Genomic DNA, 13,696 nt, shown 5'->3' with positions numbered 1-13,696 from the left:
AAGGGTGAGATATAATTCCACACTTACATTATATATTTTATTTTATAGAAATAGTTTTTTCTGTAATGAAAAATTATTTTTTTATTCAAAAGTGCATATGGTATTTCATTTATGCTAACGATTTGTATAGATGTTTAGATATCAAAATCAATTTCCAGCAATGTCAACGACAAAAAAATTGGCCGGCGGCAATACTGAAGCACCATGATATATAATAGATAGATAGTTATTCCTTTGTTGAAAACTTTGTGAAACACCAAATCTTATAATTAGATTGAAAGCATGCATGTAGTCATCAAGAAAGTTTTATTAAAGAAAAAGAAAAAAAGAAAGAAAGACTTTCACCAGTCGTTGAATTTGCTTCATAATAGTACTCTAGTCTTGGAGAAGGAGAAGAACTATATTCAAAGAAGCAATGATTGTTCCTACCATTGGAGTTGGTAGGATATGAGACAAGGTGAGCCTTCGGAACCGGAAATCTTTTGCAGCAAAGTGTTTTGGTGGACATAAGCAAGATATAAATAAATATTATTTATAAATATTTTTTTTCTAAAATGATAACTTACAGTTAATTGGTATTATAAAAAAATTTATTTATTTTTTTGGAGTAAAATATATTTATTTATGTTAAAATACATCAAAATATAATACATACATATCTTTTGAGTCCTGATAGGTAGACATACATAGCTGGCAACACACCCTTATACACCTCCAGGTGGCATAGTAATTTTGAAATTTCAACACTTAATTGATGGCAGTTCTGTCAAAGCTCATGTAATCTTTGTAAAAGAAAAAAAGAAAACAGATCAAACATACAGTTCTCTCTTCCTCTCCCTTCACCTCTCGCCTCACCTTCACCGTCTGCCGTTCCTTCATCCTTCTCTCCGCCGTCCTCAACACCACTCTTCCCTCTCTCTCCTTCTCTCTTTCTCTCTCCGCCGTTACAATCTTTCTCTCGCCACTCTTTTTAGACGACGACGAGATTGTGGAAAAGGAAATACCATAAACAACAGCAGCAACAGAAGTGGTAATGGAGAAATTGTGAATGCAAATAGTTTTATGGGTTCCTGCAGCCAAGAACTACTTGCTAACGGCAGTGAATTACTCAAACGCACTCCTGAAGATATCATTATCATTATTATCAATTACAAATTATTCTATTAAGACTAACTCAATATCTTGTTTGGAAAAAAGTTTCTGTTTACAATTACATACAGAGAACAGAAAAGGTAAAATTTTCTACCAAAAACTAACATAAAAAAGAATTCCCTACATGTCCATTCCATGACAAGGCTTACAAACATAACATCTCAAATAATGCTAAAAACGAAGAGCGAACTTGTTGCAGGAACAATTACAAAAAGAATAAGAATGAGTTTCCTTTTTTCTTTAATAGCAAGAGTGAGTTTCCCATACGAAGATGTTGTGCTAGAAATGTACATTGAAGACATAGAAGATCTGAGGTAAGAACGGCAGTGGCGGGGTGGTGGTTGTTAGGGGGTTTGGATGAGAAAGTTGTTATAGGTGGAGAGATATACAGAGAAAAGAGGTTGGACTGCTTCACACCTTCTTTTTTCTTTCTAGATCTGATCATCTTTTTTTTTTTTTTTATATTATTTTTTAATAATTTTTTGCCATGTCAACGTGTGTATGGAGGTACACCCTTTAAAGGGTGTTTGTCTATCTTTTCCCTATCTTTTAAGGGAGAATATTGTCATTGAAGTGGCTCTTACAAAATAGGGTAATAGTGTTTTACCCCCTGTAATATAGGTCATTTCCGATTTTACCTCCTGTAAAATATATTTTTTGGATTTCGTCCTTGTAATTTTTGATTTTTGATTTTAGACCTTCATGAATTTTGACTGTACAAAATCGAAGATATGGCAGGGGGTAAACCGAAATTTGTTCAAATTAACATGGGGGTTAAACCAAAATTTTCTCAAATCACAAGAGGGTAAACCTAAATTTGCTCAAATTACAGGGGGTGAAATTTTCTATTAAGGTCCAAAACCAAAAAATCTTCAAATTACAAGGATGAAATTTAAAAAAACTATTTTACAGAAGGAAAATCGGACATGACTTATACTATAGGGGGTAAAGCACTATTAACCTTACAAAATATGAGTAATATTTACTTTAAGGTTTAAATATAATTGCAAGTAATGTATTTGGTTTTGATCTAAGTAAATTTTTTGTTTGGATGTATTCCTTGCAAATTAAAAAAACTACTTTTAGTCTCTGACGTTATATATATGTGACCCAATATAATCATGCATATGATCCAATAAACTGATGATAGAGGCTAAATGAAATATTTTTAAAATTTGCAACCCTGACAAAAAAAAAATCGTTATAATTTCAAGAATTAAAATCATATTTAAACTTTTATTTCTTGTATTCACCTCTCGAAGAGATGATCGATCATATATTTAATAATAAGAGTAAAGGGAAGTGTAAAACATCTCTCTATTAACTATATAACTTCTTATTAAGTTGTGGTAAAATAATCATATTTAGAACTTTTATTTCTTAATGAATACGTTATAATCTAATTCTGATCTCACAATATTTAGAAGCATGCTGTTGTTAAAGAAATCTTAGTTGATGAATGTGGATCTATTAGGCATGCACCAGGTCATTGACTTGGCTGAAATTAAACCTCTAGAACACAACTTTTGTGCTCCAACTCATTAATCCATATTAACCCATTTGGTGATATATTTATCCTCCTTGCTGAGCCTTTTGAAGACGAAATGAGCACTAATTAAGCTTGGGATTAAGACAATTTTAATTGTAAAAATAGTGGAGAAAAGATTGAACTACTGCTTGGTGCCAAAAATTGTCCACAATATTCTGTTTCAATTGCATGGCTAAAAGATGACCTAAAAAGAAACAATATAATATGCGTATTCTTGTTGTTAAAATACAAACAAGTAGTGCACTTACATAAACATTGTCCTAATAAACCCTTTTTTGTCCTTGTTTCTTCCCTCAAAGAGTACCGTGATTTTATTAAGGTATTCGTTAATTTGTCTCTTTCTCTTCCTTTTACAAAAGGGACAAGTTAAAATTCGAGTATATATTAACCACAAGTTTCAAAATTGGATGTCTTTTGTTTTTTTATTTAATCAAAATAAAAAGAAGAAAAATTACAAATATTAAAGGGATTAGGCAAAAACTTTTAGTAACAGTCAATGACACAAACAACATTTGTCTGGTTACAAATCTTACCAAAAAATTCAACGGATAAATCTTTGGTGAAGGAAAAAAGATGCAAAGTAAAACACTTGAAGAAACGATAATAAGGAAGTTATAATATATTTTGGTTAAATAAATCTGAAATTCAAGAATGATATATAGAATCCCACCACACAAAGTTCTTATTTCAGAGTCTAAGATAAGCAATCTTGTTTGCACAACGATTGCATTCTCTTAAGATATGAGAAATAATGAAACACATATTCTTAGTTAACTCCGCATAATTTAGCCACTTGTTTCTTAACCTCAAAGAAACAAAACCATAATTCTTTAAAGCAAAAGTAACCAATTGAGAATTTGTTTCAAACCAAAGAGAGATTCAACCATTTTTTTAAAGCTATCTCAATTGGATGCATAACCTCAATGAGCTTTGTATAAAAAACAGTAGATATGTTACAATCTACAACAACAACATTGTTATCTATGAAAATATCACCACAAACAGTTGGTACCGAGCAACCTTTTGTTGTGCCATCTATGTTGCATTTAACCCAAGAAACAATAGGGTGTCATATGACATCTTTAATCTAAGGAGAATGGATTAAAACATATAAAAGACCTTAAGAATCGCAAATTCATGGATAGTTGAAAAAGAGGCCCCTATATAGTGGTTGACATCAAGAGAAATATTGAAGATCACCGTATAAAAGGTTGATTTCCAAGAAACAAACTTGATATCAAACCTCTTTTTTATTTCTATCAAACCTAATCACATCAATCAAGTTGATAACAACACTAATAACAATAATATCTCAAACTAATGTATATGTGTTTCTTTTTTTTTCAGATGACTTTGTTAAGGATGTTCCTTTTCATATATTCTGACGATGGGAGTATCTATGAAAAATGAGACGTTTGTGAACTTTTTGCCTCACCAGCTAGATAGAAGATCACACTTAGGCTAACAAATGTTATGATGTACTAGTTGATAGAAGAAAAACATGCATGTGTGGACTTGACTGAGGTTTCATTACTTCTGAGATTAGGGACCATAGCTTTTACGGTGGGACAAGCAACCCACAAAACTGCGTCAAGCAAAGTAGTCAAACATGAGAAAGCGTGTTCTGACAATCAACATGTTTTTATATCATTAAGCTTCAGAAGTTGTTGACCTTCTACATAAGTTCAAAAGACCATAAATAACAATTAAGGTCTCCTAAATCCATAAATGTAGTGTTTGCAATGATTGGTTGCTCGTTTGTCTTCCATTCATGTGTAATATAAACTAGTGCTCAAGAATAGGTATTATTGTAACTAACTTCTTTTTCCTAGGGAAAAAAATCTCAATTTCTAAAAATCTCTTGTCGTTAACTATTGTTGGCCAAACACGCAGGCAGACATTAAGCAATAGGTAGATATGCAAATTCTTTGGGCACTAACAAAAGAGTGCATAAATTTGGAGCCCTTTCATATTTTCATAGAAAATTTAGTTCCATTCCACAGAGGCCGATACCTATTTTTTGGTCAAAAAGAATTCCTAAGGACCACCTAAGATATAAAAAGGGGCATAAATATTTCAAAAGTTTTGTTTTTTGGTAACAAGTATGTAGAAAAGTTTGGAAGTCGTCTTTAATGAAAGGGCATCAAGTGAAATCCATACCTTTTTTTATAAGAATCTCAAAATAGCAATCAAATCATTGAGAGATGTTCAATGAAGAGAATCAAGTGAAATCCATACCTTTATGTCTAATATATGTGCTAATTAATTGAACGGTACGTTTTCCTTTCCATTTAATTTATTCTAGATGATTTTGTAAAGCACAAGTTTCTGGGGGAATGTGTCTTATAAGAACATTGATATATTTGATATTATAGTGATCATGATTTTGCAAAAGTTACAATAATGTTTTGATTTTGTAAAGTACAATTTTCTATAGCACTCTTGATATAGAGTTCCTTACTCTTGTTTTCTGATGAAAATATAGGTATCACCAGTCACCACAATTTATCAAAAAATTAATCGACTCGATGACAAAATTCTACACAGCATTTTAGAGCAACTATTTATTATGGACATTGTTTAGGTTAAAGATTGATTTATCATCATAAGAGTGGAATGGTATGCGCACAAAAGTAGCATTTGATTCGCTACCAAAACTTGGATGACCATTGAAAAATTTGAGAACATATTTAAAATAAAACATCACCATCTTAAGATATGTTGGTTGGTGCTCCAATAATGCTTTACCTCCCCACGCTCTCCAAAGAGGAAAAAAAAGGTATGTAGCTTATGCAAGAACAGCTCATGATTCTATAAGCTACTACTACTTTCATCCTCTCTGAATTTACCTTTCAAAAATGTGATAGAAGATAGATGGAAATGTACAGTTCAATTAAATATAAATACACGATTGAAATATTGCTTTGTGAAATAGTCTTACACCAAAAGCAAATGTATTTTTCATCGATTGATTTGTAAGTCTCATCATATTTCATTTGATTTAATGATGAAACCTATTAATTCAAAGGTGGAAAGTAACTTATACAATGTACATGATACAAAATTTATCTCACTTGTGTACCATAAAACCGGTTTTGAAATTTAAGGCTAAAATAATATTAAAATTCATTTTTTTTATCATTTAATATAACAATAATGTAAGACTATTAGAAATAGAATACAAATTATTTTGATTCAGTATTTAACTATTTTAAGCCTCTCTTATGAACAAAGTGAGTTGAAAATTACAGTTTTTTATTTATTTTCTTTACATCCTTCATCATGCATTGGAGTAATTAGGATACTTACGTCTCACCTCGCTTAAACTTTCACTTTCCGCCATTATTTTTTAACATTATAAGGTGAAAAAGAATACAAGGTTAGGCTGTTGGCACAATCAGTCACTTTCGGTTTATACACTTAACGGTCTAACAATAGATATAATCATATGAATGGTGAAATGTCACATAGCTCTAATATTAATCTATTTGAGCCCCACTAAGCCAACTTCAAGAGAAGAAAATAGCATGTTTCTGTACCCAAAAAATGCCACTGAGCAAGATGTGAGCAGTGAGTGAAGCGGTAAAGCTTATTACAACTCGTATATTTGAACATTTCTAAATTTTATACAATAATTTAACGCCTTATGTGTCTTCTATCTCTCTTCCTATCACGTCACTAACATATCATATATTTTATTTATTTTTTCTCATGGTGTTATTGGAGTATTTGTGTGTCCATCAAACATTTCCCTATTACTTTCAGACCAGAAAATGTTAAAAGAATCGAATTGATGCAAGGTGAAAATAACATCATTTTGGATGTATCTAACTTAAAACTGGCGCAATTAAAACTTCCTCGTTCCACAGTGTAAGAAAGTGATATGTGATTATAAACGCACTTTAGGAACAACCACATCGTGGAGGATTAGAGACCAAAACCACAAGTGAAATTTATCAATTCCCATTATTCATCACTAAACATTACTAGTAGTGATAGTGATTTTCTTGCTACCTAAGCAATAAATAAAGGTGCCACAAACAGATAAGGCATACGGGCATGCAGAGCATGATTATATAAGATATACATACTTAGTGAGTGCAACGTACAAGTTACAACCAGACATTGCTGATCTTTACATGATAAATATGATCTTCTTTTAAAGATTATATAAGATTATATCCTGTTATAAAAATTAGAAGAAAGTCCAAATATTACACATGCACAGAAAAGTAAACCATAAAAACAACAGATCATGTTACTATGCTCCTCCTCTTCTTTCCTAAGAAAAAAGTGGTAATTTAAAGCTGAAAGCAACAGCTTCTGATGGCAGGATGGCCAAACCTAAACTAAATTACAAGAACTGCCATAAATTACTTGGACTTGGACTTGGACTTGCTAGACTTCAAATCAGAAGCTGCAGCTTTAGCAGCAGACTTGGCCAGGGTGGTAGGTTTAAAAACACTCTTAGGGTTAATAGCCTTCCTAATCTTAAATGCAGCCCATGCAGTGCCCAAAGCATGACCAGCAGCATTAAGCCCTTCATTTGTTGCGTGAGCAGCTTCTTCTCCGTATCTGTAGTATAACAAATTGCCAAATTCACTTCTGAACTTGTAGGGAAGTATAGTGAAATATAGCAAACTATGGAAAGAGGATTTCATTAGGGCTCACTTCCATGAACTGAATCATGGAAAAGATCCTTGTTCTTGAACCTTCATCTTAGGTTCACATCAAGTTACAATTATGTAATAATTAATAAAAAAAAAGGACTTTTTGAGAAATGTTTCAAAGACAATAAAATGAGTATTTAAAACTTCATGCTATCTTTTTTTTTTTTTGAAGGAAAACTTCATGCTATCTTTCAAAGCCTTAAAATTAAGGGTTAATAGTGTTTTACCTCCTGTAATATAAGTCATTTCCGATTTTCCCCCTTGTAAAATATTTTTTTTGGATTTCGTCCTTGTAATTTGAAGATTTTTTGGTTTTACACCTTCATGAAAAATTTTGACCCCTGCAATTTGAGGGAATTTCGGTTTACCCCCTGCAATTTGAGCAAATTTCAGTTACTCCCCTACCATATCATCGATTTTGTACAGTCAAAATTCATGAAGGTCCAAAACCAAAAAACTTCAAATTACAAGGATGGAATCCAAAAAGAAAATTTTACTGGGGGAAAACCAGAAATGGCCTATATTACAGGGGGGGTAAAGCACTATTAACCCTAAAAAATTAATGATTAAATTTTAAAATTTGTAATGAAATTAAAAAGAAATAAACTTTTACTAGAAGGATCTTTATGTTAAAGTAAATTAAAGTGTGAGCATATATTTACATTTCAAGTAACATAAAATGACCTATGAAAGCTTGTTTCACCTAAGATAAGAAGATTCATCCTAACATGGAATTTTGATATAAGAGAAAATAGGAGTGAAATTCAAACATCATTCGTGGAAGCTAAGTGTATTTTATTCTAATAACCTTTCACCTTTATGCAAGACCTATTCATTTTAATTTTTTTTTCCCTTGACAAAAGCCAAAACAAAATGAGACAAAGCATACACCTCTTTATTAAGTGTGTAATTTGTATGGCAATATCAGGATATTATATACTAGACCAGTGATTTCAAGATATACCCCATTCTTTAGTACCACATTCAGAATAATTTTTCAATTCCTATTTTAAGCAAGCAGATCCTGGATTCTGGGTATTTGAGGCTCCTTTTTACTAACCAGTGTGAAAATACAAGTGTGCAATAAGCCTCAACAATTTAATATAGCAGCAAGGGAGCATGAACTTTAAAATTTGAATTACTATTTACTAATTTAGGAAAGACAGAGCTTACTATCGTCGGGTTCAATCCCTAATCTAAACGCATTTTACGCTTTAGATAATGTATCAATTGATCTTACCTGTGGTCGACAAGTTCAGTTGTCACGGTGGATGACGTTGACATGACATTTTTTCCAGCTATTTCAACTGCATCAAACACTTTACCTGTTAACAAGAAAATCCAAAATTAATTAAACAGTATGTAAATTTTAAAATTCAAAATTTTCTAGGATAGATTTATCAAGTAAAATATTTAGATTGGTAAACAATAAAAGTAGTATCATCTTAATCATATCCAGCCGATGTTAAAAGTTCAAATATAAGATACCTTGTGCAAATGAATAAATGTCTAAAGATTGATTTTTGAAAAGGCCAACAAAATTCACATTAATTTATCAAGGAGGTTTGGTGCAATGCAACTGGTCTTGAATGACTAAATTTGACTCCTAAGTCCTAATCGCAAATCAGGTAATGATCTTATTATTACATAAGGAATGACTGAGCACGACTACAAATCATCTGGGTAAAAATCCAATACAATCATCCTTTGTTGATTCATATATCTAATGTCTAATGATATAAGCAATAAAATAAACAAACACAACTTTTGACCACAGTTAAAAACTTCTTCAAATGACACAACATACTATAATGAAAACAGATATGGGTAAAAGTCTGATTTGAAGAGCTGATATTATGACAATCAGGCCAAACAAATTGTGAAATTTAGGAAATCAATTTGACTTTTGATTAACTTTGATAGAAACTAGACCAGAAACTGAAAAGAATGAAATTTATTTAGAAAATTAATGGATAATTCATATGGGCTATATGAAAGTGTATGAAATTCATACAACATATTGTAATGAAATCCGATAACATTTTCAATTCTAAAGTGAAACCAATAAATGGATAATTCAGATGTTCACCTTAAAATATTTAGTTCCAATGAAAATAGTTTGTTATGGAAATTTACTATATCCACCTGTTATCAATACACTAAACATGCCAAATCCTTACTGGTGTGTGCCAAACCAAGTGCATTGGATTTCTATCACTTAGAAGAACATGTTATTGTACAATTATACAATAAAATCAATACTACATACAAGAGACACCAAAACAGGAATAAGCATATTAGTAAATAATGAAGCTACAATAGAAGATAGAAAACTCTGACTAGAAATATCACACCCTGAACACAGAAGTCCATCTGAAGCACCAAAAAGAGCAAAATGCTCTAAATTTCACAGAAGAAAATTATTAAAGGTAAAAGATCTATCATCCTTTTTTTCTCAATTAGTTAATAAAAGATCTTATTTTCATTTCTTTTCTTTGTCGGACAAAGATAGAGGGTCATCTACTTCTTCCTTTCTTAGTTGGAAGATATTTCATATTTGGCTACTGGTTACAACTAGGAACTCAAAAAACATTTCAGCATGTTAATAACCCACGTAAAATACAAGGAGTAATATCACTGACTTACTGAATCCATCCAACGATGCAAGCACAATTTCCCCCGGTAAAAGGCTGAAAAATTTCTTTCCAGCCTTCGAGTTTACCACTGAACTGGTAAAAAATCCGGACACTTTCACAACCCCAGAGAGCAATCCATTTGCAACTTTCTGTGTCATTTTAGTCACTCTCTTGACCCTATTTAAAAATCATATATACAAAAATATATCAGACAAAGGGGTTAAAGTCTCAAATGTTTAAATCGCTAAAACAGATCAAAGTCATCAAACACAAAAGGCAACTAAAACATCTTACACCCTAGCTAGAGCAATCATTAGCTAGACTTTACTTACCCCTCACCAAACTTCGGATTACCAGGGTCCTTTCCCTTACCGGGACCCTTTCTCCGGAACCAAAGAGTTAAGACAAAAAACAATGTGTAAAAACTTTTTTAAAAAAAGTATTAGCCTCTAACTCCTGGTCCAATAAACATTGAATACACAACATAATATCTCAGTTTACATTAGAGGGATGAAGTTTGTCTTTTAAAAAGAAAAAACAAAAACCCTGTAAACTACTTTTATGACAAAATTTTGTTAAATTTCCTCCACCTAACTTTTTATGACTATTGGACTTATAGATTCAAATGTTGAATAATGTGATATTAACAATGTTGAGATTCCACATCAACTAGAGATGTGTCTAATGTAGCCCTTATACACTTTGGCAACTCCCACCCTTTGAGCTAGCTCTTTGGTTTGATATATAACGACTAAATTCTATAATGGTATCAAAGTCCATTCTAGATCTAAATTGGAAAATTAATAATCTACTTCAGAAAATGGTATCAGATTATATGAATTTTTGTAAAATTAATAATCTACTTCAGAAAACATCCAATCTAGATTGATGAAATTCACAATTCATCAAAAATAATTACGCAGAGTTACTTTGTAAATACATACACCCGTAAGTGGATCCTCGCCCTAGCGGTAAGTCACCACAATCTTATTTTGTTTAATAACTTTCTGTAAAATATTGATTTAACAAGTCTAAGTATCAAATTAAAAGTTCTTATCAATAGATCAAGTGTCAAAAATTTCTTACAATTTAAGATTAGATGAATACTTTGTCAAACAGTTTCATTTGGACATACTAGTAAAAGAGTAAATATTTTTTTTAAATAAGTATAACAGTAAATACTGACTACAAGATTTATACATATGAATCCCTTATCTGAAATTTGACACATGTTATCATCTTAAAATCACAAAATTGGATTTTTTTAATTCATATCCTACAAATAAAGTTACAAAATCCGAACCCTAGGACCGACTAATCCGGGCAACCAATCCCACCGTCCATAGTGAATGCTTTGTATGGACTGACCCAACACAAGAATTGTTGGTACCTGGGAAATTTGAACCTGAGACCTAGAGAGGAACACACTCCTAGGTCTCAAGCCTTCACTACTATCCCAACTCTGGGGTTTAAATAATTTATTACTAATTTCTGAAATTTCACATATGCTAACATGATTGAGATTTATAGATTTGGGGACAGAAAGCAAAGCAGAACAATATACCTTCTGATCCGCTTCAAAGTTTCAGGACTAATCTGAGCATCACGTTCACCAGCTGCCATCCTTTTCTTCATAACCTGATTCCCCCATTGCAACCTATCCATAGTAACATCACCACACCACAAAATCCCCTTGATCACATGTCCAGACCCCGAAGCTATCATCCTCGCAGCAGTCCCACTATACTCCTCCACATTCGGTGCCAATGTAGTCCAATACGCCGCACATTGCCCCTCCATCATCTCCTTCTTCTTCTTCGATGACTCCAAATCCTTCGGCGATACCTCCTTCGCCAAATTTCCATCCAAAACCTCTCCCTTCTTCGCCTTCTCCGAAACCTTCTGCACAGAAAAATTACTACAGTTCTCCAAAATCACATCCAACTCCTTCAATAAATGTTCTTGTCCTTTCGACGCAATAGTCAATCCATAACTCAACAAATCTGATTCGGTTTTGCTGTTTTTACTCCGATCCGCTTCATCTTCGTCGGAATCATAACCCTGTATTATTAAACATAATAGTTAGTTATTATTAAGTTAATTTAGTTATGTTGTATTGTATCCTTTGTAATACCTTGGGAGCGGAGAAGGAGAAGAAGTAGTGAGAATCATCGACTTTAACAGCGGTTTCGTCTTTAGCAAGAGGCCATTGGATTTCATCGGCGATCCGAGCATAGACGGCGATGGAATTTTCACCTTGGCGGAGACGGACGACGGTGAAGTCACCGGAAGCAAGTTCAACGCTGTATTGTTGATCGATGAGGTTGAGAATGGCTCCGGGGATTTTGATAAGAATCTGTTCGGTAGTTTCCGGCGGTGCAGAAGGCGAAGTGGTGTTGACGCCGGCGGTGGTGGTGGTGTCAGGGAAGAGATTTTCAACGAGGTCGTCGAAATCGTGATCGATTGAAGGGTAGAGATTTGATTGGGAAGAAGGAGGAGCGGTTGGGATGGAAGAGATTACTTGAGGGTAGAGTGAATTTCGTTGATTAGGGTTTTGAGTAGCCATTGGAAGTATCAGTTACGTTACGGTGAATGGAAATCGAAATGGTGTAGTGTAAAATTGATTTTTCTTTTCGAAGAGGGAGGGAAGGGTAAGGACGAATTAAGAGATGACGCGTGGCAGGTGGGACAGGTTTTTGTTGGTTGTGACTTAATCTTTAAGATTCCCGCGTGAATTTCCGTAAGATATTTAATTTAGTTTAACTGTAAACTGTCACTGAAGTACTGGACAACGCGTCCAAAACGTGTTTGAGTCAAAGTCCCTATTTTTTTGACTCGTACGAAGAAGTATGTTCAAGTTGTGTGTCGACATTATCGTTTATGTGTTTCATAGTGCTTGTCCTTTACTCCCTCCGATCACATTTATAAGTAAAAATGTACTTTTTAGGTTCATTGAATACATAATGTATTTGGTCTATATATTGACCAAATACATTAAATATTGAATGAATCAAAAAAATGATTTTTTGCTTATAAATGTGACCGGAGGGAGTATCTCAACTAGAACTATTTCAATCATTTTCAATTCTTATATTTAAACCGTTAAACATTTAGTAAAGATGAGAGGGAAAATGAGTTTTTTTTTCTGGATAAAATGAGAGAGAAAAGGAGATATAAATTGAGATCATTTCACTTAGAGAGAATTTGTTCTCCTATGAATGACATAACCCCATTAATAGTCTATAGAGATGGAAGAAATAAAAAGGAGATGCTGGAGAAAATGAAAATAGAATGAACAAAAAATAAGGGAAAGATAAAACAGAGAAGAAAAAAAGTTAATGAAAGAGCATTATGAACATAGTTGTGTTTAATATCAGTATTAGGTTTTGCCTAACAAGCATAACCCAAATTTGTGGGACAGATTTTTTAGAAATCCTCTATCGTTTTTAATATATGCTTATAGAAAGCAACTGTAACGTCGATTTCTTAACCGAACTCAAACGCTCTTTAAGGTTAGGTGTCACCTTTTGATAAACTCCCAATAGATAGTGTTAAGGATTGATGAACATGACTCATTTGTAGCATTTTTTTTTCATTTTTTTTCCTTTGTCATTTAAAAAAAGAAAGTGTGGGTTGATATTGATTATAGATTTGTTTTGTGATTTTTCATACAAACAAAGGAGTATACC

General features: G+C 32.6%; 1 protein-coding gene across 2 annotated transcripts; it reads right to left on the bottom strand.

Moving 5' to 3' along the window:
- Nucleotides 1-6,746: 6,746 nt before the first annotated feature.
- On the bottom strand, nt 6,747-12,630 carry LOC11434922 (protein EARLY-RESPONSIVE TO DEHYDRATION 7, chloroplastic). Of its 2 annotated transcripts, none has more exons than XM_003612152.4 (5): nt 12,142-12,629; nt 11,572-12,068; nt 10,018-10,184; nt 8,612-8,696; nt 6,747-7,276 (listed from the first exon to the last, which is right to left on the bottom strand). In XM_003612152.4, exons 1-5 carry the CDS (start codon nt 12,571-12,573, stop codon nt 7,075-7,077), a joined length of 1,383 nt encoding a protein of 460 aa, XP_003612200.2. In that variant the 5' UTR covers nt 12,574-12,629; the 3' UTR covers nt 6,747-7,074. The 2 variants fall into 2 exon arrangements, with proteins under 2 accessions (XP_003612200.2, XP_024640319.1); XM_024784551.2 differs by lacking the exon at nt 6,747-7,276 and adding an exon at nt 7,606-7,742 and having other exon boundaries at nt 12,142-12,630.
- Nucleotides 12,631-13,696: the final 1,066 nt, after the last annotated feature.

Source organism: Medicago truncatula, chromosome 5 (assembly GCF_003473485.1).
Source record: "Medicago truncatula cultivar Jemalong A17 chromosome 5, MtrunA17r5.0-ANR, whole genome shotgun sequence".
Taxonomy (NCBI): Eukaryota; Viridiplantae; Streptophyta; class Magnoliopsida; order Fabales; family Fabaceae; genus Medicago; species Medicago truncatula.
Note: the sequence above shows the minus strand (reverse complement) of the source record. Positions and strands in the feature narration are given on the sequence as shown.

Excerpts from the sequence above, each read along its gene's own strand:
- LOC11434922 (XM_003612152.4), bottom strand. The coding sequence starts at position 12,573 with ATGGCTACTCAAAACCCTAATCAACGAAATTCACTCTACCCTCAAGTA. Across the intron at positions 10,185-11,571 it reads ACTTTGAAGCGGATCAGAAG|GGTCAAGAGAGTGACTAAAA; the intron begins GTATATTGTTCT and ends ATTTTTAAATAG. Across the intron at positions 7,277-8,611 it reads ACTGAACTTGTCGACCACAG|ATACGGAGAAGAAGCTGCTC; the intron begins GTAAGATCAATT and ends GTTATACTACAG.